At 41.8% G+C, this 27,970-nt stretch overlaps 2 protein-coding genes and 1 long non-coding RNA gene across 3 annotated transcripts in view; 1 reads left to right on the top strand and 2 right to left on the bottom strand.

The window, feature by feature from the left end:
* Positions 1-27,970, bottom strand: part of LOC145420224 (uncharacterized) — a 306,663-nt gene that overhangs the window by 50,700 nt on the left and 227,993 nt on the right. The gene's annotated exons all lie outside the window — the stretch shown is intronic.
* Positions 4,778-6,226, bottom strand: LOC113036741 (paraneoplastic antigen Ma1 homolog). The gene has a single exon (XM_026193195.2). It carries the CDS (start codon positions 6,069-6,071, stop codon positions 4,995-4,997), a length of 1,077 nt encoding a protein of 358 aa, XP_026048980.1. The 5' UTR covers positions 6,072-6,226; the 3' UTR covers positions 4,778-4,994.
* On the top strand, positions 13,764-16,233 carry LOC113037040 (uncharacterized). The gene is made up of 2 exons (XM_026193764.2): positions 13,764-14,818; positions 15,061-16,233. Exons 1-2 carry the CDS (start codon positions 13,802-13,804, stop codon positions 15,187-15,189), a joined length of 1,146 nt encoding a protein of 381 aa, XP_026049549.1. The 5' UTR covers positions 13,764-13,801; the 3' UTR covers positions 15,190-16,233.

Here is a 27,970-nt window from a genome sequence, read left to right as displayed (position 1 = left end):
AATCCTTCTTTTTCTCCTCTCTTCCTCCCGAGTCTCTTTCCCCCGGAAGTCATCTGCAAGTCATGACCTCTCGTGACGTAGCATAATAATAATAATAATAATAATGGATTGGATTTATATAGTGCTTTTCAAGGCACCCATACAAAACAAGTTACACTTCTTCTCTTTTAACAGACATTCACATTCCATAAAATTATGGTTTTTCAACGTAACTGATTTTTTCACACACTATTTATGCATTTTAATACAAACATTTATATCACATATTTATACCACTCTTAACCTCACCATGAACAATTATTTTCTCTTTAACTTATTCTCATGAAAACAAAATAAATACCACTGATATTTATCAGAGTATTACACTCTCCCCCCACCAAAGAAAAGCATGCCCTCATGACTTTGTACCTTGAAAACATAAACCAGTATGGCACAACAGGTGAGTAAAACACACAACTAAGCAAAGATGGATGTACCTATCCACTTATAAAAACAAGAGACATATTTCACTGTAGTGGCGGCTACCACACTGGGATGACCTGGTTCATCATAAGTTAACCTCAAAGGAGCCCTCTTTAACCTCTGAGGTCTGGTCTTAATGTCAAAGTCAGGATTAGTCTCAGAGTTAAGTTCAGTGTCCTCTTCTTGCAAGAGAATGTCTTCAGGCAGTGCTTTGTCTTTCCCTGTCTCCTCAGGATTCTCGCAAGTATCAGGTGATTCGGCTTCGATGATCTCAACAGACTCAGATTCATTTACACTGTCCGTCTCAGGTTCCTCTACACATTCCTGTGTTACTCCCAGCCCAACTGTTTTTGGTTGTTCAGCTACGTCACTTAAGGAAATACCCAAATCCAGACTGAACGGTTCCAGAGTATCACTATCCATGTTGCACCTGAGAGGTTCAACAGTCAGATCACACCAAAGTCCAAAATCCTCATCTTCGGAGTCAGTGTACTCTTTCTCATCTTTATCACTGGGTGTGACTCCTTCCCTTTCAGAGTCTTTATCTGCCGTTCTCTGCGATAGTGTCTTTTCCTTTCCAGGCTTGTCTGTGCATTCTTTCTGTTTCCTCCGTCGCAAGACTCTCCTTGTAGGGGTGAGATCCGTATGGGATGCAGAGTCTAGACATATCCTCTGCCCAAGAGGCAGTAAGTGATTTCGATGGAGGATCTTGATTGGTCCATCACCATCTTCAGGTTTCAACCGGAACACTGGTAGGTTCGGCATCTTGCTTTCCACAACATATGGTTTTGACACCCAGCGATCGGCCAGTTTATGCTTCCCCTTTAACCCGAGGTTTCGTAGCAAGACTCTGTCTCCAGGTAACAACTGTGCGAACCTGATTCTTTTGTCATACCGCTGCTTATTGTTCTCATTCTGTTTGGCAGCGACGGACTCTGCTAGTTCATAGGCAGCCTTTAACTCCTTCCTCAGGTCAGAAACGTACTTGAGGTAAGTTTTCTGTGGTGTGCCATCACTAGAAGTCTCGAAACACAAATCCACAGGTAACCTAGCTTCACGCCCAAACATAAGGAAATAAGGAGAGAAACCTGTAGCTTCATTTGGAGTGCAATTATAAGCATGAACCAAATGAACGACGTGCTGACTCCATTTTTTCTTTCTGTTCGGTTCCAGGGTCCCCAACATGTCCAACAACGTCCTATTAAACCTCTCGGGTTGAGGGTCTCCTTGAGGATGATAGGGCGTCGTTCTTGATTTTTCAACTCCAAGTGAACTCAACACTTCATGGACAAGGCGACTTTCAAAATCTCTGCCCTGATCACTGTGCATCCTCCGTGGCAGTCCGTAATGTACAAAATACTTCTCCAGCAACACCTTTGCAACCGTAGAGGCTCTCTGGTCTTTTGTTGGAAAAGCTTGAGCATAACGAGTGTAGTGATCGGTAATGACCAGAACATTTTCTGTGCTGCTCGAATCAGGCTCTATGGACAAAAAGTCCATACAAACGAGGTCGAACAGTCCCTCACTTTGCAAATGCGACAAAGGTGCAGCTCTCTTGGGTAGAGTCTTTCTTTTTATACACCTCTCACAAGACTTGCAATACTCTTCAATCTCTGACTTCATCCGAGGCCAGTAGAACCGGTTTCTTACCAAGCCGTATGTCTTGTCGAGGCCCAAATGACCTGAGTCATCGTGCAGTGATTTCAGTACAGGGACTCTATACTTTTCTGGTAGTACCAACTGAGAACAGCGGGATTTCCCTGGATGAGTTACAATGCGATACATCACTCCTTTTTGCATCTTTAACCTGTCCCACTCTCTCAACAGCAAAGAGCAAGTTGGTTGCTTGGTCTTGTCAACTTGGTTACTATTCCCATTACTCAGAGCTGTCCACACTTGACCTATGCCGGGGTCTTCCCGTTGAGCGGTCGACAACTCAGCAAGACTCACAAAGGGCATATTCTTAACACTCAAAGAAGCCAGATTGCAATAAGCTTGTGGGATAGCTTGTGGAGAAGTGCCAAAAGAGTCAATGGCTCTTCCGGATCGTGGGTTTTTATGTTTCATCACCCCAGACATTTGACACAAGGCTCTCACTCCTGCTGCAGGAACGTCGTCCCACTTGGATTTGGATATCGACCCCGATTGTGGCCGGCGAGAGAGAGCGTCAGCGTCAATGTTTTGGACTCCTGCTCTGTACTTGAGACTAAAGTCATATGTAGACAGGGCAGCAAGCCAACGGTGACCCGTTGCGTCTAGCTTGGCAGACGTTAGCACATATGTCAGAGGGTTGTTGTCTGTCCTCACCTCGAACTTGGTCCCGTACAGATAGTCATGCAGTCTGTCCACTACCGCCCACTTCAGCGCCAAAAATTCCAATTTATGGGCTGGGTAATTCTTTTCTGAAGGAGTCAAACTCCGACTGACGAAAGCCACAGGTCTCAATCCTTCGCCTTGATCCTGGTACAGCACTCCTCCTAGCCCCTCCCGGCTAGCGTCTACATGCAGCACATAAGGTAGCTGAGGATCGGCAAAGGCCAACACAGAAGCTTGGGTAAGTCGTCGCTTCAGCTCCTCGAAGGCTGCCTCACATTCTCCGCTCCATCGACCACCAAAGGGCTCTGCGGGGTTAAGGTGCGGACCATCCTGTCTCTCCTTTACTTTCTTCTTTGCAGTTGAAGGGTAACCAGACAACAGTTGGTTCAATGGGTGAGCTACCTTGGAGTAATCTTTCACGAAACGCCGGTAGTACCCACAGAATCCAAGAAACGACCGTAACGCAGTCACAGTGTTGGGTCTTGGCCATGCGGTTACAGCTTCAGTCTTCTTTGGATCAGTAGACACCCCGTCTTGAGATATGATGTGCCCAACGTAAGTCACCGATGGCTGACAAAACTGACATTTATCCAGTGACAGCTTCAGTCCTTCGTCCTTTAGACGGTCAAGCACCTTCAGCAACCGGATCTCATGCTCCTCAAGCGTGGCTCCAAACACAATGAGATCGTTGAGATAGACCAACACCTCAAGCAAGTTCATGTCTCCAACAGTTTGTTCCATTACCCCCTGAAATGTAGCGGGAGCCCCTGTCACTCCCTGTGGCATTCTTTCAAATTGGAAGAATCCAGCCGGGCAAATGAAAGCTGTCTTTTCCTTGTCGGAGTCTGCCATGGGCACTTAATAGTATCCACTCCGAAGGTCAAGCACACTGAACCACTTGCTTCCACTGAGACATGCCAAAGCATCTTCAATTCTTGGCACCGTGTATTGGTCGGGAGTGGTGCGGCGGTTTAGGGTCCGAAAATCCACACACATCCTTATTTTCCCATTCTTCTTTCTCACGACCACAATGGGTGAGGCATAAGGACTGCGTGACTCTGTAATAACACCAGCAGTTTTTAGCTGCGCTAGATGCTGTCTCAATGCCTCCACGTCAGCAGGCGGCAACCGACGAGACCTCTCCCGAAATGGTTTGTCCTCTGTGGTTTTAATAGTGTGCTGGGTGCTCTTACTGCATCCGACATCAAACTCAAGCAGAGAGAAAACTTCACTCCGCTCCATCATTTCTGTCACCAACCTTTCCTTCCACTCCTTAGGAACTGGTGAGTCTCCAAAGTTGAAAGAAGAGGGGCTCAGCTTCCTAGGGAACTCGACTTCAGACTCTTCCTTCCCAGGTAGAGATGACACAACGTCGACTGGAAACAGATGAGCTATTGGTGTCCCTCTGGTCAAGGTAATTTCCCGTGCTGACATGTTTCTAACTAGAACAGTAATTCTTTTTGCCATCACCCCAGTGGAGGTCTGCAACTCTGGTCTCACCAGGAGTCCATCGGGAAACCGTGACTCATTCTCAGGGTCATCAGGTGAGTCTACAAGGATTGTCTGAGTGCCCAGCGCTCCCTGAAATTTTGGTGCCCCAGCCACTTGGGCGACTCCCCCAGGCCATATGGTGACAGGTTTGGCTTGGGTGAACCACACCGTTCCCCTCTGGTTACTGTCAGCATCAGGTGGCAACACTGAGATCTCACTGAAAACTTTTCTGAAGACTGGGTGAATGTGCATGGATCTCACAAAGTTTTCCCCTCCCTTTTCCCTGCAGTGGCTAAGCAATCGCCTCACAGTGGGTGTGTTGGTGCCAACAAGCAGGGAAACTTCACCTCTCACAACTGGGTCGGGACATACCAACACAAGTGCATCAATGGTCTCACTCACGCCTACATCTGCTTCCAAAAACTCCAGCCTAAGTGACAAATAGCCATCATAAGGGTACTCGGCGGAACTGAGACCCCATATCGCCAACGTGTCGATAGACGTCAATGGCAGGTGTGTCAAATATCTGTCGTAGAAGGATCTGTACAGCAGGGTTACTTGAGAACCAGAATCGAGTATGGCTTTAGAGTAGATGCCTTCAATCTGTACCGACACTACAGAGCTAGGGCCCACTAAGCCTGCAGGTACAGTGTCTTTCACTTTTCCCTCTAAGGTGCTGCACTTGGTGGAACGTTTTGCAACCACCGGGATGCCAGGCCGTTCCTCTACTGGACCCCGCGGTAGTTTCCCGATTTCTTTGTCAGTTTAATGAGGCGCTTGTTGACTTTGAGTAGGTTTTCTTCACCTTCACATTCTCTCTTAAAATGTCCATCCTCCCCACATCTGTAGCAAAATATTCCAGGTTTATCCTCTTGATAGCCAGACCTTTGTGGGGTAGCATTTCTTTTATAAGGTGGCTTGGTAGGGACTTCTGGTTGTGAAATCTGGGTGTCTGGATGTGATGCAATCGTAGCAGCTTTAAGACTAAGCATCTCAGCTTTCATGACACTTAACTCTTTTTTCAGCTTTGCCACTTCAGGATCAACTTCTTGTTCAGGTGCCGACTTAGAAACAGGAGTTACAGACTGTGACATTACTGGGTTCTTACTATCGTTTCTGCTTTGGAGCATGTCCTCTTCCTCCCTTACTTCTTTTAGCAATTCACTGAAAGAAGGGGGTTCTCGCAGCTTGTGAGTCATACGAAGACGAAGTGCAATCATGTCTTGTTGCAGTGCTCCCCTCACAACCTGCTCCATCCGTAATCGATTCATGTCAGACAGTGCCACGCCTCCTTTTCTGAAAATACAGTGCAGCAGTTTATCCAACCTCAACAAGTAAGTAGACAACTTTTCGCCCACATTTTGGTAGGTATGTCTGAACTTCACCAGAAGATCGGACGCACTCTCAGTTGTTCCAAAAGCCGTCTCCAAAACCTGCATGTAGTCATATGAAGTTGCAGTGGGCTGCTGCACTCTCAAGAACCTTACAATGTCTGCAGCTGGACCTTTCAGACTTTCCACTATTCGCTGTTTCTTTATGTTGTCACTGCACTGCCACTCATCTAGCAGATGTGTTGTCTGTTCTGCCCAGGCATCATACTCTTCCTCCCCATTGGGCGTAGGTTTCACACCAGAGAACATGCGCAGCTTACGATAGCTCTGAGAATCAACAGATGTGGTGTTACATTTATCCACTAAGGAACTGATAGCATGTATCAAAGCCGTGTTCACATCAAGGGGTGAAGGCTGAAGTAAGCCACCAACGTCAGTAAGAGTTTTACCTTCCGCATTCAGGAATGACATTAGCTTAGATTGAAACTCATCATTTTCTGCAGGAGCAGTGAGCACATGAGCTGGCCATGGACCCGCCTCACCAGGAAGTCCAACAACATCCGGTGCGGTTTGATTTCTTAAATCAGTTGAAGTCTTGATCAGTACCAACTGTGTCTTAGAAGCTACATCAAGACAACGGTCAACTATCTCAGATTTTCCAAATACTTTGACCTGACTCAAAGCCGATAGCAGAACTGCATCTGTGACATCGGGGTCCACATCACTCAAAACAACTGCATGTCCATAAGCTAACTGCTTCCTTTTGCACCAAGCTTCAATTTCAACGGCTTCCATTTTTCTTTTTTTCTTTTTTTTTTTTTTTAGCTCAAACAGTAAGAGATCTCACAATAAATGTAACCACACTTGACAATGAAAATAATTTCCTTAGCAATCTCAAAAAAAATTAGTTCCCTCTCTTTGGTGAATAACGGAAAACCAGGTCAGTCATAACAAAATTACATACAATCCCGGCTCGAGCCCCCAAAAATGTAACACTTTTACCACCGGCTCGTGTGACAAGACTCCCCCCTTATGCCCTCGGGTGCAGTCTTGACTCTACTTAAACATTCTGTGATAAAAGATACATCTCAAAAAATAAATATCAGTCTAGGGTTCATATGATTCTCGTGTCCACACAGACAAGCGGAGGCTAAGGAAATACACTTAACCGATTAAGGCTAATACATGTGAATACTCAAATGATAAGACACCATGCAATAAACCCAACACGGGATCTCAGGGTTAGAAAATGTATTAAACAATTGCAGGAAATTCACATCCAACCCTTTTTTCTTCATGAAAAAAAAACACATATACAAAACATACAATAAACCCCCGGGGGATAGATTTCAGTATTTTTTCCCTTAATCTGTCCAATGTTATTCTTTTCCCAGAGTGCACTCTTAGTTTATTTTTGTTGTTGGCGCGCTTTAGTTGGAGCTCTTAATAATAACAACAATACCTCCAAGTATCCGTGATGTCTCCACCTCCTCCGATGAATAACTCGCTCGTTGTGGTAGCAACCGTCTCCACTCGCGGCAGCGAGCAACGAATCTCCGGTTCCTTAGATAGCAGCGAATCATCCACGGTTAGCGACTCTCTCCCGAGACAACTCTCCAACTCCGTCTCTCCGCTCCGGCGGAATCTCCGTTAGCCAGGACCGTGGCGTTAGCCTAGCTCCAGCTAGCCAACGTAGCCAAATGTGCCTCGTGCTTAGTCAAGCACAAAAGATACGGGAAGCCCGGCTCAAACGCTCCGAATGATTACCGGGAAGCCCGCAGACGGGTGATATGTTGTTGCCGAACAACTTTGGTGACATAAGCAGTCCCGAAGTCCATGCTTCGTCTATGCCATTTTAGTAATCCTTCTTTTTCTCCTCTCTTCCTCCCGAGTCTCTTTCCCCCGGAAGTCATCTGCAAGTCATGACCTCTCGTGACGTAGCATACAAAACAAGTTACACTTCTTCTCTTTTAACAGACATTCACATTCCATAAAATTATGGTTTTTTAACGTAACTGATTTTTTCACACACTATTTATGCATTTTAATACAAACATTTATATCACATATTTATACCACTCTTAACCTCATCATGAACAATTATTTTCTCTTTAACTTATTCTCATGAAAACAAAATAAATACCACTGATATTTATCAGAGTATTACATTTTATTTTTGGGTCATAAGCAGAAAGCGCCTGCTAGCGCTGTCCTTAGACGTTAAACGTGACGAAACTATTGAGGAAAAAACGCCGCGTATATATTGTTTATCATGACTCTGGTCTTAGGTGGCCTATTAACACAATTTAAAAACTGGTATACACTCTAAAAAGTGTATTTCAGCAGTAGTTGAAGTTACGTAAAGTTCAGAGTCAGTTTCATTAAGATTTCTGCTTTAGTGGAGCCAGTCTAAATTTGTGGAGTATATCAACTTGTTATTACGTGTTGTTCCCTCAGTACACATGTAACCTGCTATTCTCATTAGAGTCAACCTGCATCAATTAGGTTTCTCGTGACGCAGTGCGTCTGATGTCATGACGTCTCCGCCTTCTCCAGAATTTTCTACCTGCGGTTGAGAACAACAATTTGAGAGGCACTTGGCTGCAGGCAGGACCTCGTGAACAATTTGGTCAATAAGGTAACGAAGATATTACTTTTTCCATAGTCCTTGAAGGTAAGTCAAATGTAGAACACATATATTAATATATTAGATATAAAAATATTCCAACTGTATTGTTAAGTTTGTTAAGTGTTTAGTAAACTGACCTGACCAAACCGCTATCATTCAGCCCTGCTAACATGCGAAATGTCAGACCTGTTGGTAGTTTGTGTTTGGACATGTAGGTTAAGTTAGTAGTTTGCCGGCGGTACTCTCTTGTTTTAATATCGTAACGCTAGCTTAAAGTTGTGTATTCATGCAGTGTGTCGGTGTTGGCTTACTGTTAGTTATTCACTAGCATTAGCACATTATAGCGGCAAGCTGGGCCGCGGTTCTCTTCAGACTACGTTACTTCGGGCGCGCGCATTTATACACGAGTGGTTGTTCGCAGTATGCCTGTCGGCGCGAATAGTTCATGCGGTCACGGCCACGGGTGATATAGGAGGTAAAGTTTAGCTGTGGTGGCTCCAGGAAGCATGCATTTACTGCCGCTTGCATTGCTTTCAATGTACATGACGTTAAGAAGGCGAGGAGAAAGGGTGCGTGCAGCGCTCGTACACGCACGGATCAGCCGTGTGAGAGGGAGATGGTGTGCGGCAGAAAATCAAAATTAGAAATCATAGAAGAAAGTATTACGCTATTGAACACAGAAAATACAGCCATCAGATTTCTTGTAGACCTAGCACACTTCTGGTCTGTGTCTGAATACATATACAAGTACATAGATGCAGATTGTAGGAGCCATAATTGAATGTATTGAATTTTGATGATCACTGGGTTTTTATTTGTTTGGTTGTTATGGGAGTCACGTGGGTGCTAGCGGTGACATAAATGGGCGTTGTCAGTCTGTCATTCGCTGGGTTTGATTTTGACAGAGAGGAGGGCTGGGTAGCCGTAGTTTTTGTTGACTAAAGATGTAGCGACTTCCGCAGTCGCTAGAGGCCGGGGATGAAGCCTGCCTATTTGCCTGACGCGCTGCACAACATGTTTCGCCTTGTTACATTAGGCTACGTTCACACTGCAGGTCTTAATGCTCAATTCCGATTTTTTGATCAAATCCGATTTTTTTGTCTGCTCGTTCACACTACAAATAAAATGCGACAGCAAACGCGCTCTAGTGTGAACGCTCAAAGCGGCCCGCATGCGCAAAAGAAGATGTCACACACAACGCGCTCTGTTTAGACCCAGAGCAACAGTATTGTTTGACTGATGGCCCTTAATATAAAGACTTCGGTCTTCACGTTTCCCAATTTTTGCTTTAAGTTATTTTGTTATTTACATAATAATGTAGATAACCTAATAATGATCCTTATTGCCGTTTAAGAGAGGAGCGGTGCTTCAAAGGATAGCTGTAGATTTCTGTCAGAATCTGCAGATTATACAGTACAAATAAAATGTTTACGTTGTCTTCCCAACAGTTTCACTGACATCCACACTGGATGGCCAGGAAGCGTTCGCGATGTCTTCTCGGGCGCTTCTCTGGCGCTGATAATTGGCTTCAGTCTTGTGTCGGTGACGTAAAAGGCGGATTTAATGCGACTTGACCGTTCAAACAGCAGTCGCTTTCTAAAACATCGGATATGTATCGGATTCAGTACCACATACGAAAGTGACCCAGATCGGATTTGAAAATATTGGATTTGCGCCGTTCACACTGTCATAGCATGATCAGATATGGGTCGCATAGGGTCAAAAAAATCGGATTTGATGCGCTTTCGCCTGCAGTGTGAACGTAGCCTTAGAGCCTGTGATGTTGTAAGAGTCTGAATCGGGATCCGATGACATTACTCTGTAAACTCTCAAAGCACTTTAATAAACAAGCAAACAATTCCACCTCTCGCATTATTGCGTAAAGTTGACAGCGCGTCAGGCAAATAGGCAGGCTTCATCCCCGGCCTCTAGCGACTGTGGAAGTCGCTACACAGATGAACACTGTAAACATGATGAAAGATCGACAGACTAACTCGAACATATCTTTAATCTTTAGGACTTTGGGTAGTGCTTCCTTTCCTTCCTGTCAACCTCTCCAGAGGGGTGTCTGCTGATGGCAGAAAGATTACATCACCTCTGGTTGGAACCCTGGACAGTGCCACAACCTTTGGCTTGGTGTCCAATGTGATGCCCCATCGCCACCTTCTGACCTAACTTCTTCTCAGCTCTTTGACTACTTCAAGAGGGGCATTCCTGTGTGGAGGCGTGCCAGGCAGCTCGTTTTAACTGTGAACTTGCGTACTTTCACTTCATCAACAACAAAGGTATGCAAGTTCAAAATAGTAATGTCTCATTTAAACTTAATTCAGTTTTACACTGAACAGGAATCGGCTTTACATATAAAACAATTGCAAAAAAAAAAAAGTACCTATGGGCATTTGGGTTTTGTTTTTAAACTTTTGTTTTGAACTTATCCCTTTAAAATCTATTTAGAGAGGGCTGGCTACATTTGATGAATACATTTTGTGTTTAAATGATTCGCTTTGTGTTGGGCAATGTGGCAAAAAGCTGAGATGAGATCTAGTCTCATATCACCATATTGATATATTGTAATATTGCCCAACTCTCCCTCTGTGTTTTCTCAAATTATTTATATACACCCAGTAAAGCGTGTCTCTTTGTTTCTCCAGTGCTATGCTTCATGTGGAGATGCAAGGACTGTGGGACAACATTAACAAAAAGATCTGAATTGCTCAAACACTACAAACTGATTCATAGGCATTACGGACGAGGCCACTCATATCCATGCACTTATTTAAATTGTGCATGTAGGTTCAAGACTTGGAACGCCCTACTGAGCCATCTATCAAGAAATCACCCTGCCCAACAAGCAGTCTCCAAAGCTGCATCCACATTCACTTGCCATATTTGTGGCCATAATCAACTCTCCACAGAAAGAGAATATTTTCAACATATCTATCAGCATCTTAAAAATAAGGAGACTGTAACATGTGTGTTCCAAAACTGTGAATATAAAGCCAATGTCTATGAGAACTTCAAAAGTCATAAATACAGAAAACACTCTGGTACAGTGAACACATTTAAGCCTGGAATAAGTTCTGTTGATGAATCTTGTGCCAGTGTTGCCAGTGATATTTCAGATGTGGAAATTATAGAGAGTGATGTAAATTTAAATTCTGCTTTTGACAATGGGTAAAACTTAGAGAAGGATATTGAGCTTAAAATTGCTTCAGTGCTCCTTAAGTTGGAACACATCTTTCTTGTTTCTAATGCAGCTGTAGATGAGCTTTTGCAGGAGTTAAACTATTTGATTGGTTCTGTTTCTGTGGCGATTACCCAAAAGACTATTAGCCAAGTATTACAAGACAACGGATGCCAATTTGACCAGTCAGTTGTTGAAAAGCTAGCCAGTGTACTCTGTGAGACAAACCCTGTAAAAAAAGCAATTGGAGATAAAGGTCCACTTTCCAGTCCTTGGAGACGAAAAGCATACTATAAGAGCCACTTTAAACTAGTGGAACCAGTGGAATATATACTTGACCGAAAAAATAACAAGTTATTCCAATATATTTCAATTTTAAAGTCTTTGCAGCATATTCTTGACTGCCAGACAATCTTGGATCAGGCTGTTAATTTGAATACTGTAGATAATCAGCCTCAAAAAACTTCTGTGCACTACAAAACTATCTTCGATGGTGACGTCTTCCATGAAAATGGACTGTTGTCCAAGCAGGAAAGCATTTCATTGATATTATACATTGATGAATTCGAAATATGTAATCCCCTTGGTACATCACGGAGGAAGCATAAAATTTGTGGATTGTACTGGGTTTTGGGTAATTTGCCACCAGGCTGTAATTCTGCTTTAACCTCAATCTATTTGGCTGCTTTAATCAAAAGTAATGATCTGAAGTGCTATGGGTATGAGAAAGCTAATCCTATGCTCTTCCCCCCTTCTGCTTCTCTTCTCTTTTTCTTCTTTCCTCTCCTTGTTGTCTCCTATATTCTCCTCACCTCCTCTCCTTCTCTCTTCTCTTCAATGTCTCCCATATTCTCGCCATCTCTCTTCTCCTCCCCTTTCCTCCTCTCTTTGCCTTCTCTCTTTTCTAGAGATGGCACGATACCACTTTTTTATGTCCGATACCGATACCGATATCATAAATTTGGATATCTGCCGATACCGATATGAATCCGATATAGTGTTTTTTAATCAACAAAACTGTTTTTTAAATATCTTGCTGCATTTTGTATAAGTTCATACTCAAGTTTAAAACAACAACTACACTAAAGCTATTCTGTTATACCTGTATGCAAAAAAAAATATTTCATAGTTCAGCAATACTGATCAATCTAATAAACTTAAACCTACACCATCCTCCCTATTCTGGTATTTTAAAGAGTACTTAGCGTAAATATTAAGCAACCTAACTAATAGGGTTCCAACTCCCAGCAACAACAAAAATAAATAAATAAAAAATAGGGAACCACCTCTCACGCTCCACCTCATGATGCTTAATCGACGTAATCAACCTTAATTTGATGCAGTGTGAAAAAAAAAGCACAGAAATCAATTATTTTTCAAGAAATATTAAATAGATTCAACATCTTTCTTCAACAAAATTGCAGACTGCACAGATAGTACCTTCCCAAAGGAAAAAGTACTATAGCTTACTAGGGTATATATATTAGACTTAATAGTTACTATATACAGTAATTGACTTCTATTCATTTTACATCAAATTAAAACTTTGGGTGTCAGATAATTATTTATTAAAAGCTCGACATTTTAAATGAGAATAAGAAAGAAAAGTATGTCTTTGTGCCCCCTTTTCCCTGTTCATGCCCTATCGGCCCCCCTGGCTAAACTTTGCTAGATCCGCCCCTGCACAGTTACCAGCGTCAGCTACGTAGAAAAAGATCCTGTTGTAGAAAGTAATATTAAATAAATTCTAACAACAGCTGATCAAGCTTAAACGTGCTGCTGTTGTTCAGCCGCTGGTTTCCTCTTTCTGGTGCAAAGTGGGCCAAAAACAAACCAGAGAGACAGACTCGCGACAGAAAAGCCGATCAGCTGATCATTAAGCAGTTTCATGATTGAAGTAGCAGCAGGAGAGGCAGTCGCTCCATATATCGTTTGTTAAGCTTAACGCAGGAATGCTTTACAAACATTCAGAGATGGACTTACACACTTGCTTTACTTCTCTCGGGGATAACTTTGTCGGAGATGAAATGCCGGGTTGCTAGCGAAGCTCCACATGCTATCCAGACCACCGACAGGTCCCGCATGCCACAGCTGCTCTATCACGTGATGCATACTGCTCCGCTAACGTTCTGAGGTGAGTTACGGCGCGTTGCAAGTTTTGTGAGGTGCTTTCGTGATATTTAATGGATCGGATTACATTTTTTATTTTTCTCCGATATCCGATCCAGTAATTTAGGTCAGTATCGGACCGATACCGATACGTAATATCGGATCGGTCCATCTCTACTCTTTTCCTCTAGTTTGACATTAAATTCTCCTAATTGGAAATGTCAGTGGTTTACATGTTGATCCTCACTAACTGTGCTTGTGCTTTGTTCTCAGACCACCATGGCTGGTTCAACACCTGCAAGACTGAAGGTGATTTTAGGAGAGAACAACATTGAAAAGCTGACTCTTCCAAATGGCATCCCAGAGTTACTTGAAGACCTTCTCAGCACGATAAAGACTACCTTTGGGTTAAAAGGTAACTTCAGACTGCAATACATGGACCAAGACTTTGGCAATGACTTCTTCAATCTGAATTCTACCACCGAACTTCGGAATTTGGGGACAATCAAAGTGATCCACCAGCAAACAAATCCACCTTTGATCAGTGCCGATCAGTCCACTTCATCTCTGTCTCTTTCATTTGAGTCTGATGACGGTATTTCGGTGGCATCAAATGACACAATTATCCTCTCATCCCCTGAATCTATGTCATCTCGAACACAACAGTGGCCAGAAGATTTTGCAATTCCCCAATTTTCATATGACACAGAGCTACAGCTAGAGAGGGGGAATACTGAGTACCGTGTGAGCCAAAAAATGTTGACTTTAAGCACCCGAATGCTGTATGATATCCTGAAAAGAGTTGCAGAAGAAATTTACCGTTACAAGGCCTATCCAGAGGATGCACATTTCTGCGCAGCTGCAGAGGCCCTTATCAAAAAGCACCCATGTTTGAAAGAACCTGGATCATTCAATGGCTGCTACGGTTGGAAACAACGACTGAAGTACAAAATGGCAAACTACAGGACCCAGCTCAAATTACAGGGGTGTCCAGAGCTGTGTGTAAACTCACTGAAATCTAAAGCTACTACAGATGCTTTCCCTGCTAAAAAAGTGAAGAAGCCAAAACGTTCTGAAGCTAACTTTTATCCATCCTTTCCTACTGGTGAGACTCTGGACAGCATGGAAAAAGTGAGACTAGAACTTCTGACAGAGATCGGGATAAGGGACAATGAAAGGGTCATCGCAGACAAAATGGCTAACACGTTTGCCTACAGACGACATGAGGTGGTAAACCAAGAACCAAGCATTCAGGAACTGAAGGACAGATGGCCTGCACTCTTCACACAGAAAGAGGTAAGAATGGAACTGAAGTGATCGAAGTCTGTATGCTTCGGGATTTATTGCAGTTAACTTTCATGAATCGGTCATAACTTGATGTGGTTGAGATTTTATAACACTGAACTTAATGAAAGAATTTACATTTTGAATTCCCATATATGTTATACTTTTTGGGATATAGACATTTTGGCATACAATCAGTTTCAGCATTTTGTTCCATAATACAATATCTAGTGTCATTTGTGTTTTGTTTTTAGATAAATACAGAGTTCCAGAGGCTCATGGCTGTTCCTCTTGAGTGGAAGTTCATGGCCCAGTTAGACATGCACTCAAGTCAGCTGATCAAAGTCATACGTGCCAAAGGAGGGACTGCAGGAGCCACCTGAAGACATTGGCATTGTCATTGAGGGTGTGGAAGTGTTGCATGAACTAATTTCGGTTGCCTCAGCTTGTGCCCTGCTTCTAGGTTTGATCTATGCACTCAACCTAGCTTATCCAAAACCCTTTCGCTTCACTTTTGAAGTGCTCCAAAAAATCTTCATGCAGCTTGATCAGCAGCTTGATCAGCAAACTTCAAAGCTCCCAGTAATGGCACAGAACAATGACCAACAAATGGCCTTGTGCCATAATGCGAAGGAACAACTGTGTTTGGACATATAGCATGTAAAATATGTAGTCTCTTTTGGATGTTGGGCCTTTTTTATGCTGCAAGAGACCTCAAACCCCAATTTAATGTGCTTTTATACATACTTTGTATGGTATTATTATTATTATTATTATTTTTTCAGACATATTTGCCTTCGTTTCAAGGGAAAGGTTGCATTTCAGGTTTGATGTGCTCAGTTATACAACAAACTGTTGTGACATTCTAAAACTCTAAAGGAGTGTTTATATTTTTTCATCCCCATTGGTCAGCTACACTGTTCAGATATTTATTCATTGGCTATAGCTGAAGAGAAGTTTCTGTATACTCTTGGGGCACTTTTTCATAGTTGACACTATATGTGTTGAGATTGATATTTGTGTAATACTGTGTTGCACTTTACACTTTGATGACAACTTTGTGGTCCTACTAAGCGTTACTTGCATTTTGTGCATATGTGTTTTAAAAAGGACAAATGTGTAATGTGTTTGACCAAAAGCTGTGTTGGTTGCCATAAAGGTAATACTTTATTACATTTATACAATAAAGCATTTAACAAAAAAAACATTGGATTTTGAATTTTTGAAAAATATTTTCAGCCAACTTAAAATTTTGATTTAAGCTTTATTAAACAAACTAAAATTTCATTTTAGAGTCACTACAAAAAGCAATTTACACTAAACCACATTATTAGGTTAGCAAAGAGCAATATTTTACTTTTGGGTTATGCAAATTATTGGGTTGGAAAAACTGAAAATTTTAAGTTGAAATGTCTTAATTTTAAGTTGGATTAATGCAAAATGTTTATTTGACAACAATTAATTTATTAAGTACATCTAACTTAAATCAGTTGTGTTAATCTAATGTATTAACTTCATTTCAAAGAACTTAATTAAATTTGGTGTTACCATTTGAAATAATTCAATTAAGTTGGTTCAACTATTTTCTTTTTTCAGTGTATATCACCTTGTTGCTTTGTCATCTTAAAGTAGTTGTGTGATTGTCTTACCACGACTACTTTATTCTTCCTCAGTCAAACAGCAGCACTCATGCGCTTGTTTTGCCCCCTAGCTCCAGGTGTTGTGCCAAAAAGTGATCGTCGGGCAGAAAGCGATTGCTGCCCGCGGGAGTGCGCGCAGCTGCTTAAAGCTGTAGCGCCCAGATTACTTATGTGCGGTAAGCTGCTTCAACCATCTGTTTGTTGAAAAATACTAACGCGACCGTACCGCATTTTCTTGTTAGTAACGGTAACGGCGTTGTAACGATAGGAATAGTAATTCGTTAGATTACACGTTACTGAAAAAAGTACTTGTGGGCAGGATAAAGAGAATGTAAGAGATAGGCTGGCTGGCTGGCTGAACTGAACTGGAAACACACATGTGGGATTGACAGCAACAATGACAAGACAATGAACTGAGAGAAACTGAGGGTTTAAATAAAGTGGCTAATGCTGATGATTAGATACCAGTGAGTACAAATCAAATCCACCTCCATTGTCTCGATACCCAAAAACTCCAACCCATCTTGCCTCAATGATTACCGCCCAGTAGCACTCACCCCCATCATCACTAAGTGCTTAGAGCGACTGGTCCTAGCACACTTCAAATCCTGTCTCCCCCCCACCCTGGACCCCCACCAATTCGCATACCGCCGGAACAGGAGCACAGAGGATGCAGTCTCCATCGCAATGCACTCTGTCCTCTCACACCTGGACAACAACAACACCTACGCCAGAATGCTGTTTATAGACTTCAGTTCAGCATTCAATAGATCCACCCCTCACAACTCATCAGGAAACTGACAGACCTGGGTATCAGTTCCCTCATCTGCAAATGGTTACTGGACTTCCTGACCAACCGCCCCCAACATGTCCGGCTGGATAACCGCTGCTCATCTACCATCACAATGAACACCGGTGTACCACAAGGCTGTGTGATGAGCCCTTTCCTCTACTCCCTCTTCACCCACGACTGCAGACCTGCTGATGGTTCCAACACCATCATTAAGTTTGCAGATGACACCACGGTGATTGGCCTCATCAGTGACAACGATGAGGCCGCCTACAGGGAGGAGGTGGATCGTCTGGCTGAGTGGTGCGACAGAAACAACCTGCTGCTTAACACCGAGAAGACCAAGGAGCTCATCGTGGACTACAGGAGGAATGCTGACCCACATCCACCCATCCACATTAAGGGGACAGCTGTGGAGCGTGTGAGCAGCTTCAAGTTCCTGGGAGTCCACATCTCCGAGGATCTCACCTGGACGACCAACTGCTCCAAGCTGGTCAAGAAGGCTCACCAGCGCCTCTTCTTCTTGAGGACTCTGAGGAAGAACCACCTGTCCTCAGACACCCTGGTGAACTTCTATCGCTGCACCATCGAGAGCATCCTGACCAACTGTATAACAGTCTGGTACAGGAACTGCTCTGCCTCGGACCAGAAGGCGTTGCAGAGGGTCATGAAAACTGCCCAGCGCATTGCCGGAGCACCACTTCCTGCCATAAAAGACATCTACAGGAAGCGGTGTCTGAAAAGGGCTGGGAAAATCATCAAAGACCCCAGTCACCCATCACATGGACTCTTCACCCTCCTGCCCTCTGGGAGGCGCCACAGGAGCCTCCGGACTAAGACCACCAGGTACCGGAACAGCTTCTTCCCCACAGCTGTCAGACTCCTGAACTCTGCCTCCTGACATCTGACCCACGTTAAACTCATGGACTGAACATACACACACCCACAATGGACAACTGTACCCTCAAACACAATAATAACATGGACTGAACCACCACTCACAACCACTAGCACTTTATATAGCCTCTGTAGAAACTATCTACACCCTCACTTATCTTAACTGCACTACTGTATAACTCTGTGTAAATAATCATTCTGTACATTCGATAATCTTTAATCCTACAACTGTTTACAACTTGCATAGTTCCCATTTCTGTATAGCTGTATATCCCAGATTCTGTAAAGTTATTTATTTCATATTCTGTATAGTTTTTCATATTTATATCCTGTTCATATCCTGTACATAGCTTGTACTCACTACAGCCTGTACATACTTATAGTTATAGAATATTCACAACATACTTCATACCGTGTACATTATGACATACCATAATAGACCCATTTCTGTAATATACTCACATATCTATATTATTGCTAATATATATTGTAATATATCTATATCACTAAAGCACTTCTGGATGGATGCAAACTGCATTTCGTTGCCCTGTACCTGTGCATGTGCAATGACAATAAAGTTGAATTCTATTCTATTCTATTCTACACAGCTGAACTTAATCTAACTAACAATACGTAGGAAGTAGAATAGAACGTACTGCACAGAGACAGATGGGTGACATAATAAAACAGGAAATGTGAACATGTGGAAAATAAACAGAGAACTGGAACAAACTGAAAATACTGGGAATCAATCCAGGAACCCTAACAGTTTCCCACCGTGCAACAGTTTTAAGTATTATGTTGACAGACTTCAGCAAACACACTGAAAGTGACGTGTACTCTCTCAATGTGTTGGTGTTCATCATTTAACAAGATATTAAAATATCACAGATGATAAATGTCATAAAAATGGCACATTTAAGCACTAAACATGAACTGAAAAGATTTTTTTTGTTTTTGTTGTTGCAGGTTGAGCTTAATATTATGTATTACCATGTAATATTATATCAAAATAAGATGTGATGCAATATTTTACAGTGGATTGTAATTACAGCTATAATCTACTGAATAGTTTTCTAAAAGGAGCTATTTTGGTTAATGAGGATTTTAAGGTTAAGCTGTATTCTCATCTGAGAATTTTTATTGTATTGAGGAAATATTTCAGTGTTTCAGCTGCTCTTCATATTACTTGAATAAATGTGAATCAAGTTACTGAATTAGTCAAGTTAAACTAAGTATTTCTTATGATTTTTGCGTCTCAGCCCAATATTTATGTTTATCTCATCTTTTTTGTTTAATACAAAGTTCAGCCTCATTCACTGACTGAACGTTATGTAACGTTGCTGAGTAAGATATAAAGCCTACCTTCACGTTTACTTATTCAAGGCGCCAATAATTTACCCTTGTGGTTTTCCAGATGACAGAGAACAGTCCTGCTCAGCAATAAGCCTCATCTCATCTGCTGCTAGTCATCCTGCAATGAATGAGGTCTGCATCTGAGATCAATACTATCTGTGAGTAATCACTACCAGGCCGGACAGCCCCGCATGAGCTGCTCACCACCCTCGGTTTGTGTGTGTGGATATTCCTTTACGTAGCTCATATATGAAATTTGCCATTACTTGGACGCAGCATCCCTGAACATTTTTGTGTTTATTTGACAGATAAATTGTGTCCTGCTAGAGTTGCTACAGGCATTATTGTTTTTATTTTGCATAGCTAGCCTAATTTTCTCAATAAGTGACATGTGTGGAATGTGAAACATGATTACTAGAATATAAGACATCACTGAATATCTCAAATTGTTAGAACAATTCAAGAAGCAAAAAATACTGCAATATAACTGCAGTTAGAAGCAGTAAAAGACAAAGTAAATTCTCAAGTTTGATCAAATCAAAACAAAGAAAAACATTTGTTTGTTTTTATTACATAACAATTAAAACAACATTGACCAAAGAGTTTATTAATACCTAGATACTAATACTATAATTAATTGTCTAATTATTCCCCAGTGAATAATGCAGAATGTATAGCGTCTTGATGCATTCTCAATCATTCAGGTAAGTACGTAAATCTCCAAAAGTTGATTCTGTTCATCTGGACGTAGCGTTTTCAGTGGGAGAATGGGAATGGTACTTATGGCCAGTGATCAGTGGTCTTTGATCAGTAGGCCTTGCAGGAACTGACCGCCCAGCCCATTGTTCCCTCAGTGGGCTGGTTTCAGTCATTATGCAAATGTACTGTTTATAAAATTGTGTAAGCCTGCAGTCAGCCGAGACTGAAGAAGTCGCTTGGATGAGTGACGAAACGTTTCTCCCACTGAAAACGCTACATCCAGATGAACAGAATCAACTTTTGCAGAAATTATAGCCCTTAGTTGGTGTTCTTGGGTCTTTGACTGTTGAGAGAGAGATTCTGGATGTTGGAATTTCATTTATGCAGACAGAACTAAATGTCAACACCACATAGCCCAATTATGATTATGCTACATGCACGTCGAACACTGCTTGGTTGAAAAGTTGTCTTGAACAGAAAGGTGAACAACAGTGGAGCTCACCATGAAGATTAAAGGTAAATATATTTAAAAACAATTGCAGATTGGGAGGCACAAACAGTGGAAAGATTAGGTTTTTTTTAAACAATCAGTTTGCTCTGAGTATTTGAAATAATGAAACTTTTAACAGTCAAGTGATTTGCATATTGTGATCTGACTTCCTTCTGGGATAATTTTTGACACTGTCTTTTTGATAGTATAACATAGGTATAACATTCAGTATCCATGTAAACTATGCATAGCTAACATTGTCATAGTTGTAGGCTTAGTTCCCACTTGTGCTGCTGTTCCACAGAACATAAACCCATGCTGTACTGTATGAGGTGGAATCAAACAATGTTAGGATTTTCTGTGGCACTTGTTTCTGTTGTGGCCTCTGACTTGCCATTGGCTTCTGTTTCAAAAATGTCAGGGGAAGAAAAAAAAAAGCACAGTAAATGGAAACTGTCTGCGATCCATTTATCAGCCGCCGTGATGAAAGGAAATGGAATACCCTCCCCTATTGCTTCACTCTCTCCTCTCTGTTCTTAATATAATCACTTGGCCTCACAACTGTCTTTTTTCTTATTCTACCCTGTTTTTTATAAGCAAATTACTCTATCAGAACCCGTCGGCGTCTGTCCATCACAGTGAAGGAGTAGGTGGAATGTCACTCAGACAGCTGACTGACAAGGAGGCACGCACAGGGAAACACAAGATGAGGTGGAAGATGGACAGGATGAGGAAAGGGGATATAAGTGAAGGAGGAGGAGTTGAGGATTTAAAAAAATGGAAGGACACAGGACATAGAGGGCAAGAGCAGGAGATATAGAAAACAGGCTGAAATGAAAGGAGGGGGGAAAATGTGGGCCTCCTTTTTTGTGGTATGTCCCCTGGGTGTGGCAGTATCAAGTCAATCTGGGGCGCTAATTTGTGTCAGGGTTTGAATCCTATCTCCTTGAGAGGTGAGCAGAAGGTTGATAAAAACTGAAGTGGAATTGAAGTTGGATGCACAAGAGGATACGGGGCACAACAATGGTTTGGGGGAGGGGAGGAGGAGCAGTTTGCTCTCCCTTCTGATACTTTCCGTATCCACTGCAAATACCTCTGACCTTGGCCAAATGTGCCTGCCACTCATACTGTAACTTTGTCATTGGTTTTAAAGAACAATTTCAATTTGGATCGTTCATAGTTCTGCCAGTTTATTGTAGTCATTTTGATTTAATTTAATCAGAAATAAAAAAAAAAGAAGAAGAAGAAATGAGCAAACATGTAGTTTGACATTCAGAACAATCATTTGACAGAAAATGAAGAAATATTCTGATCACTTTCATGGTTTTTCCCATCTGGAACCATACTCCTCATGCTTCTCATACTTCTTAAATGATGTATGCCAAGACATAATGCTGCTTTTCATTAAAAGTGGGAAGTCAGTGTACATAAACCTGTAAACTGTAAAACTTCTAATCTGTACTGCCTTTGTTGTGTATGTGTGACTCACTAAGTAAACCATACACAGAGCAGTGACCGGGCTCTATCCCTGAATGTTCTACAGCAGTTAAAAACAAGTATTGTGCTACATTTCTAGCAATTGATGAATGACATCGCACTGTGGGGAGGATTTGTCAAGATCATGTCAAATTACACACCTTTACAAAAGCCTTACTGCAAAAATCGCAATGTTAAAATGGCAAAAACCTGCAAGTTACCAGCTGTGATTAAAGATGTCAAGTTTTGCTTGACATGTTGTGGAATAAGTTGAAATGAGGACCAGAATGCAAACCCACTGACAGGTAGAGTAATTAACCAAAGACGAGCTATGTATTTGACTGGTTAAAAGCGAAAAATCAGCAAACTGTCACAAAAACACAAAGTAACAAAACCAGGTAGCTCATCAAACAGACAGATAAACAGTACAACACAACAAGACTCAACAGAAACACTGGGCTGTAGATACACACAAAGACACACTGGCAGCTAAAGCTGAAACTATTCAAGGACAAGTTGCTTTGAAATTTCAGTGCTTCTAGACTATACCCACATTTTTTTCCAAACGGTGAGTGACAGTGAGGTTTGCAGAGGAAGTAGATGGGTGAGTAATCGGTGGCACCCTTGGGCACTCCTGGTAGGTTGCCTCCTCAAGTGGCCGGTCTCCACTATTTTGTTTAGTTATTTTATCACGCTGTTATTGTTCTAGGGTAGCATCGTGGCAGCGAGCCTGGTCATTTTAATCATTGTTTGTTAATAAAGAGTTTTAATTAACCGTCTTGCAGGCTCAGCCCTGCTACCTTAAGAACTTTTCTGATTTTACAGTTCTATGCTTTTAGCAGTTTTTCTTAATACATTTTGATTTGTAAAACTGATCTGCCTCACCTCTGCTGTTAATAACGAGCCTGTGGGCTTTGGTAGCTTGTGTAATATCTACATTGGCTATAAAAATCTTTCCTGGGGTGTACCTCTCCCCCCAGGTGGCGTTGTCAACATCCCTTAGTCACCTTCCCTGGTTATTCCTCATTCGTGCCACCACAATCTGGTCAGCTATATCCACAGCTGAAACTAATCTGACTGACGATAGACAGACATTGACAGACATACGACAGACATTAAGGACAGCGACCAGTACCTGGAGACCCCACAGGCAAATGGGAACCATGAAGAGGATATTAGGAAAGCTGAGACCACCAAGCAAACCAAATGAGGAGATGGAAGTCACTGACGTCAAGACCAGGAAGCTCTTGACCATGCATGGAGGGCTTCATCCCAAGTCCAGCACTTTGACGCTGTACACCAAGTGGAAGGAAGGAGGCCAAGGACTACTGGCTAGGATGAGACAACAAACATCCACAAGTAAATCAGGAAGATAGCCACAACCGACTACGTGCTCAGTGAATACCTCAGCAAGAAGAAACCCAAGAAAGAGCAGGAACCATCAGGTAAGGACAGGCCCCAACATCGTATGTACCACCGGCAATCCTACTAGTGGCTGGACTGAAAAGACAGCACAGAGGCACTAATTGTGGCAGCACAGGAACAAGCTCTCAGGATAAGCTCTATAGATGCTGGGGTCTATCAATTCAGGAAAACCTCAGGTGCAGGCTGTGTAAAGATGCCCTTGAGACAATCTAGCACATAATAGCAGGGTGCAAGATGCTAGCAGGCATCATGGAACGGAGGTAATCGAAGTACTTGATATAGTGACCCCCAAGCTAGGCAAGTGGCTCCAGCAGATCCCAGGAACAATATCTGAGATCTCTGTCCAGAAGAGCACTGTCCTAGGAACAGCTAAGATACTGCCCAGGACCCTCTAGCTCCCTGGCCTCTGGTAGAGGACCCGAGCTTGAAGGATAGACTGACCACAAGGGCGAGAAGGGAATTTTTAAAAAATATATAACATTTTAAATAGTGTATCACAGTGTGGACTAGTTGAGATTAAGATATTTGTAAATGATTCACACAAATCATTTCCTGAAATGCTGTGAGGTTGTAGCAGAGAACATTAAAGTCCTCTTTAAGAAGAAGAGGGTGCTGTTGTTGAAAAGGGGATCCCGGAGACTCTGGTTTTCACATTTCCGTTTTATATCATTTTGGTTACACTCACTACTATTAACTTAGTATTTGTTTTTTGTACCTTTGTTTTCACTGTACAATAAGCTTCCCCAACCAATAAGTGCTCCCCAACCTTACCAGAAATAAAATCTTACAATACAATAGTACATATTTAGTCTCTCTTCTGTATCTTAGCTCACTGTGTCCTATTTTTTTTGCAGAAGTTGTTTAGTTTCCCTTCTCTTAATAAATTTTCTCAAAAATGTGGTTAGAATTTACATAATTGCTGCGATATGCTACTGAAAACTTAGAAAACTAAATCCCATTCTATTTCTCATACAAGATTTCAGACAGTTTTACTTAATTTTCATTTCTTGGTGCCTTTCACTTTAGGCATGTTGGTAAAGATATTTTTTTCCTGTTTTTTTGTTAGAGAACGTGGTGGTTGACATGGTCTAAATGGATCATATAATCTTAAAGAGCCATTTTTATGCCATAATGAGAAGAACAATTTTTAATCAACTGTGACATTCACAATCCCACTTTATCCAGCAAGGTATTTAGGTCTGTAATCCAGGTTAGGTATAAAACAATGTTTTGCATGACCTATGTAGTTAAAATTTAAAATAAGCAAAATACGATATAAACCAATGCAATTTTGTTTTTTTGCACTTAGCTCAAATGCTCACACGGCTTATACAGTTGATTGCATGTCTTTTGTTTTATTAGTAAAAAGCATTTGCAGTTTCAGTTACGCGCTTCCTGAAGAGTTGCATACCTGGTTCCACCTCCAAATCTACAAAAAAAAAAGCAGAAAATTAAGCACTTGAATTTGGAATCAGACATGCACAAAGGCTGTGAATAGGAATGAAAATGGGGAAGGGAGGTACTGTATGTAGGCTCTGAGGAAAGCAACAGCAATGGTACACAGCTGACCTGAATTATAAATAATAAAAAAAAAGATACCTGAGATGCTTTTTAAAAAATGAAATCAAGAGAGGAAGGTCAGAGGAGCGTGGGATAGCATACGTGTGGGAGAGAAACACATATACCATGCAACCCTTTAACTAAAGGTTAGACAAGCGCCGATCTGGATGTCAGGGGAGTGGTATCTGTGTCTTTTTATACAAATTATGTAATCTTAATACCTCTGTATTATTATAGTATTTCCTATTCCATGCATTTTGGTAGAGATGGGAATGTGTATGAAAATACCAGACAGTGTCATGTTTTTCTTTTTAATAGGGGCAGATTAAGAGATTTGCCATTTGACACCCAAGCTCACAACTGTCAAAACAGCAGGCAGGAGAAAACAACTGTTCCTTTTTTCTATGTGAAATAACCCTATGATGAAAATACGAATACAAATTTGTGAGTGAGAATGCTTATGAGTGACAAATGCTTTTTAGGGTTGTGTGAGTGTTTCTTTGTTTTTTATTATGTTAAAATGGCCATCAGTCAGAGTTGAAATACTGCATTTTTTAATTTGCCCTCTGTTCTTGTCGATTTTCAGATAGAATGGTCAGTGTCGTGACATAAAGTGATCTGCAGCTTTATACTGGGATGACAATCAGTTGTTCACCCTTGGTTGATTTACTCACAAGGATTTATTCACAAGGATCTTCTCTTGCTATAACCTTTGAACTTCTCTCTGGTAGAAATACCTTCGGCTGCCAGTGTCACAGCCAAGACTGCGAGTGCCAGCTTTGTCCGGGACATGATCCTCTCTCCTACCCAATGGCTGCACAACCATCACCCTAACCCCCTGTTTCACACCACCACCCCAACAAAGCCAGACAAGTGATCTCGATTTGTCCTCTGCAGTCCAGGGAAGAAGTTATCGATACAATCAGCCAAATGATGTCAAGGATTTGTCAGCAAAGCTTATGAATGACAAAAACAGTCTACCTCCCTTCACTCTCCTTCCTCCCCTCTCCCAACCTAAAACACCTCCATTGCAGGCCAAGAAGATTAAGAGCCAGGACACTTTATTGATTTCTTCCCCCTGCATCTTCACCCTCACCTTCTTAAATAGAAGCTCGGGCTACAAAGGCCACAGCAGCAGCTTTTGTGTGCTAAAATGTGGCTAAAAGCTTTCTGGAAGGTTGAGGGAAGGGATTGAATTGGATATTGCAACTAATGCTGCTTCCAGCAGATGGGTTTTACAGACAACTAAAGTTGTTTGGTGGGCAAGCTAACTGCTTGGTTGTTTCGGTGGCTGGCTGATGTCTCTGCATTCCCTCCTTCAGCTTGGGTTGTTTGTGCAAAAGATCAGTGGGATGGTGGGTAAATAGAATCAACTTTGTGCTGGTGACAAAAGAGGGTGTTGGAAAGGTTGTGGGCTGAGATGATGCTATTGAGATTCAGGCCTGACAGAAGGGTTTGATGCCAAAGATGGTATGTCTGGCTCTGAGTGGACGTGCTAAATGAAGGCTGATGCTAATCTGACTGGCAGACGGTGAAGAAATCGAGAACAAATAGGTAGAGGGAGGGGGAAGTGTGGAGCATGTGAATGCCAAAAGTGGACATGTAATGAAAGCATTCAACTAGAAGAGCAATGCTGTGCTTCACAAAGAGGAAAACTTTGCACAACACAAATAAATAAGATTATTTTGGGCATGTTTTATAGCATACTTTGATTTTAAATATCTCTGTATGCTACACAAAATAGATCAAATGGAGAACAGATCATTAAAAATCCACATTGCAAACTTTTTGTCAGATGGCTGAAATTGTTACAAGCTGCACTTCGAAATTTTGGCAACTTTACAAAATGAGAGTTACAGTGTGAAAAGAGGTACAGTTGGGCGTATTATCAGTAAAGAGAGTGAAGACTTGTCAATGGCACTGACTAAAAATCCTTCCATCCATACTGCTTCACATTGTGGGGAAAAGGAAAAAGACCCAACACTACTTGGGCTTCTCAATTTAAGGCAAGGGCTCATTCCCATCTCAAAGAGGAATAAGATGAAAGGTCACAAATTTATGACATGTAGAAAACAGGATGCATGCATCTTCACTTCACAGTTCTAGATTAATGAACCGTTGAAAAAAAAAAACATTTTTTAAATTATATTTTTTTTATTTAAATGATTTGACTAAATATTATAACACAATTATCATAAAATCACGAAAAAGAAATACTTTATCTTTATTGTCATTTTGTCTCAAAATTCTCAATTCTCCCACATTTGGTTTTGTTATTATTGATCAGTAAACAGAAGATGATAAAAATAATACCAAAAAATAAAATAGTAGTTATTGGTATTGAAAAAACACACTTCACTAAAAACTTAAAATAACAGTGAAAATATATGTTAACGCCATAAAGACATGCTCCTGCCACCCATCTCTTCACCCGCCCCACCCCTAGGCTTGTCTTCTCTGCATTGCAGGAAAGCACACAAGGACTCCCATCTCCTGAGGTAAGCTCTTTGGCAAACATAGTGCTGATTAAAACAAACAGGCCGCTGAGCCCCGCACTGTTGGGGAGGACAGGGCAAACAGGGCTGGTGCATGAGGAGGCCTAGAGATGGCATGAACCAGACTCCTGCGCAAAGAGCAGGGCAAAGACAAAGCTGCCTGTCAGAGGTGTCTGCATTGAGAGAGCAGTGAGGATTCTGCTGGGATCATGACCACTTTTAAATAAATTTTTAAGACTGTTATTTTCACAGTTCCCAACTTTACTCAGCTTTATTCTTCTGTCTATGCCCCAGTACAATGACAGTAAATGGAATCTTGCTTGTGGTGACTAGAGT

The sequence above is a fragment of the Astatotilapia calliptera genome, chromosome 14 (assembly GCF_964374335.1).
Source record: "Astatotilapia calliptera chromosome 14, fAstCal68.1, whole genome shotgun sequence".
NCBI lineage: Eukaryota > Metazoa > Chordata > Actinopteri > Cichliformes > Cichlidae > Astatotilapia > Astatotilapia calliptera.
The sequence above is the reverse complement of the archived record's forward strand: the minus strand, read 5'-3'. Positions and strand labels throughout refer to the sequence as shown.

Bases quoted from the DNA above. Each gene is read 5' to 3' on its own strand.
- LOC113036741 (XM_026193195.2), bottom strand. From the start codon at position 6,071: ATGTCATTCCTGAATGCGGAAGGTAAAACTCTTACTGACGTTGGTGGC.
- LOC113037040 (XM_026193764.2), top strand. From the start codon at position 13,802: ATGGCTGGTTCAACACCTGCAAGACTGAAGGTGATTTTAGGAGAGAAC. The intron at 14,819-15,060 runs GTAAGAATGGAA...TTTTGTTTTTAG, and splicing joins CACTCTTCACACAGAAAGAG to ATAAATACAGAGTTCCAGAG.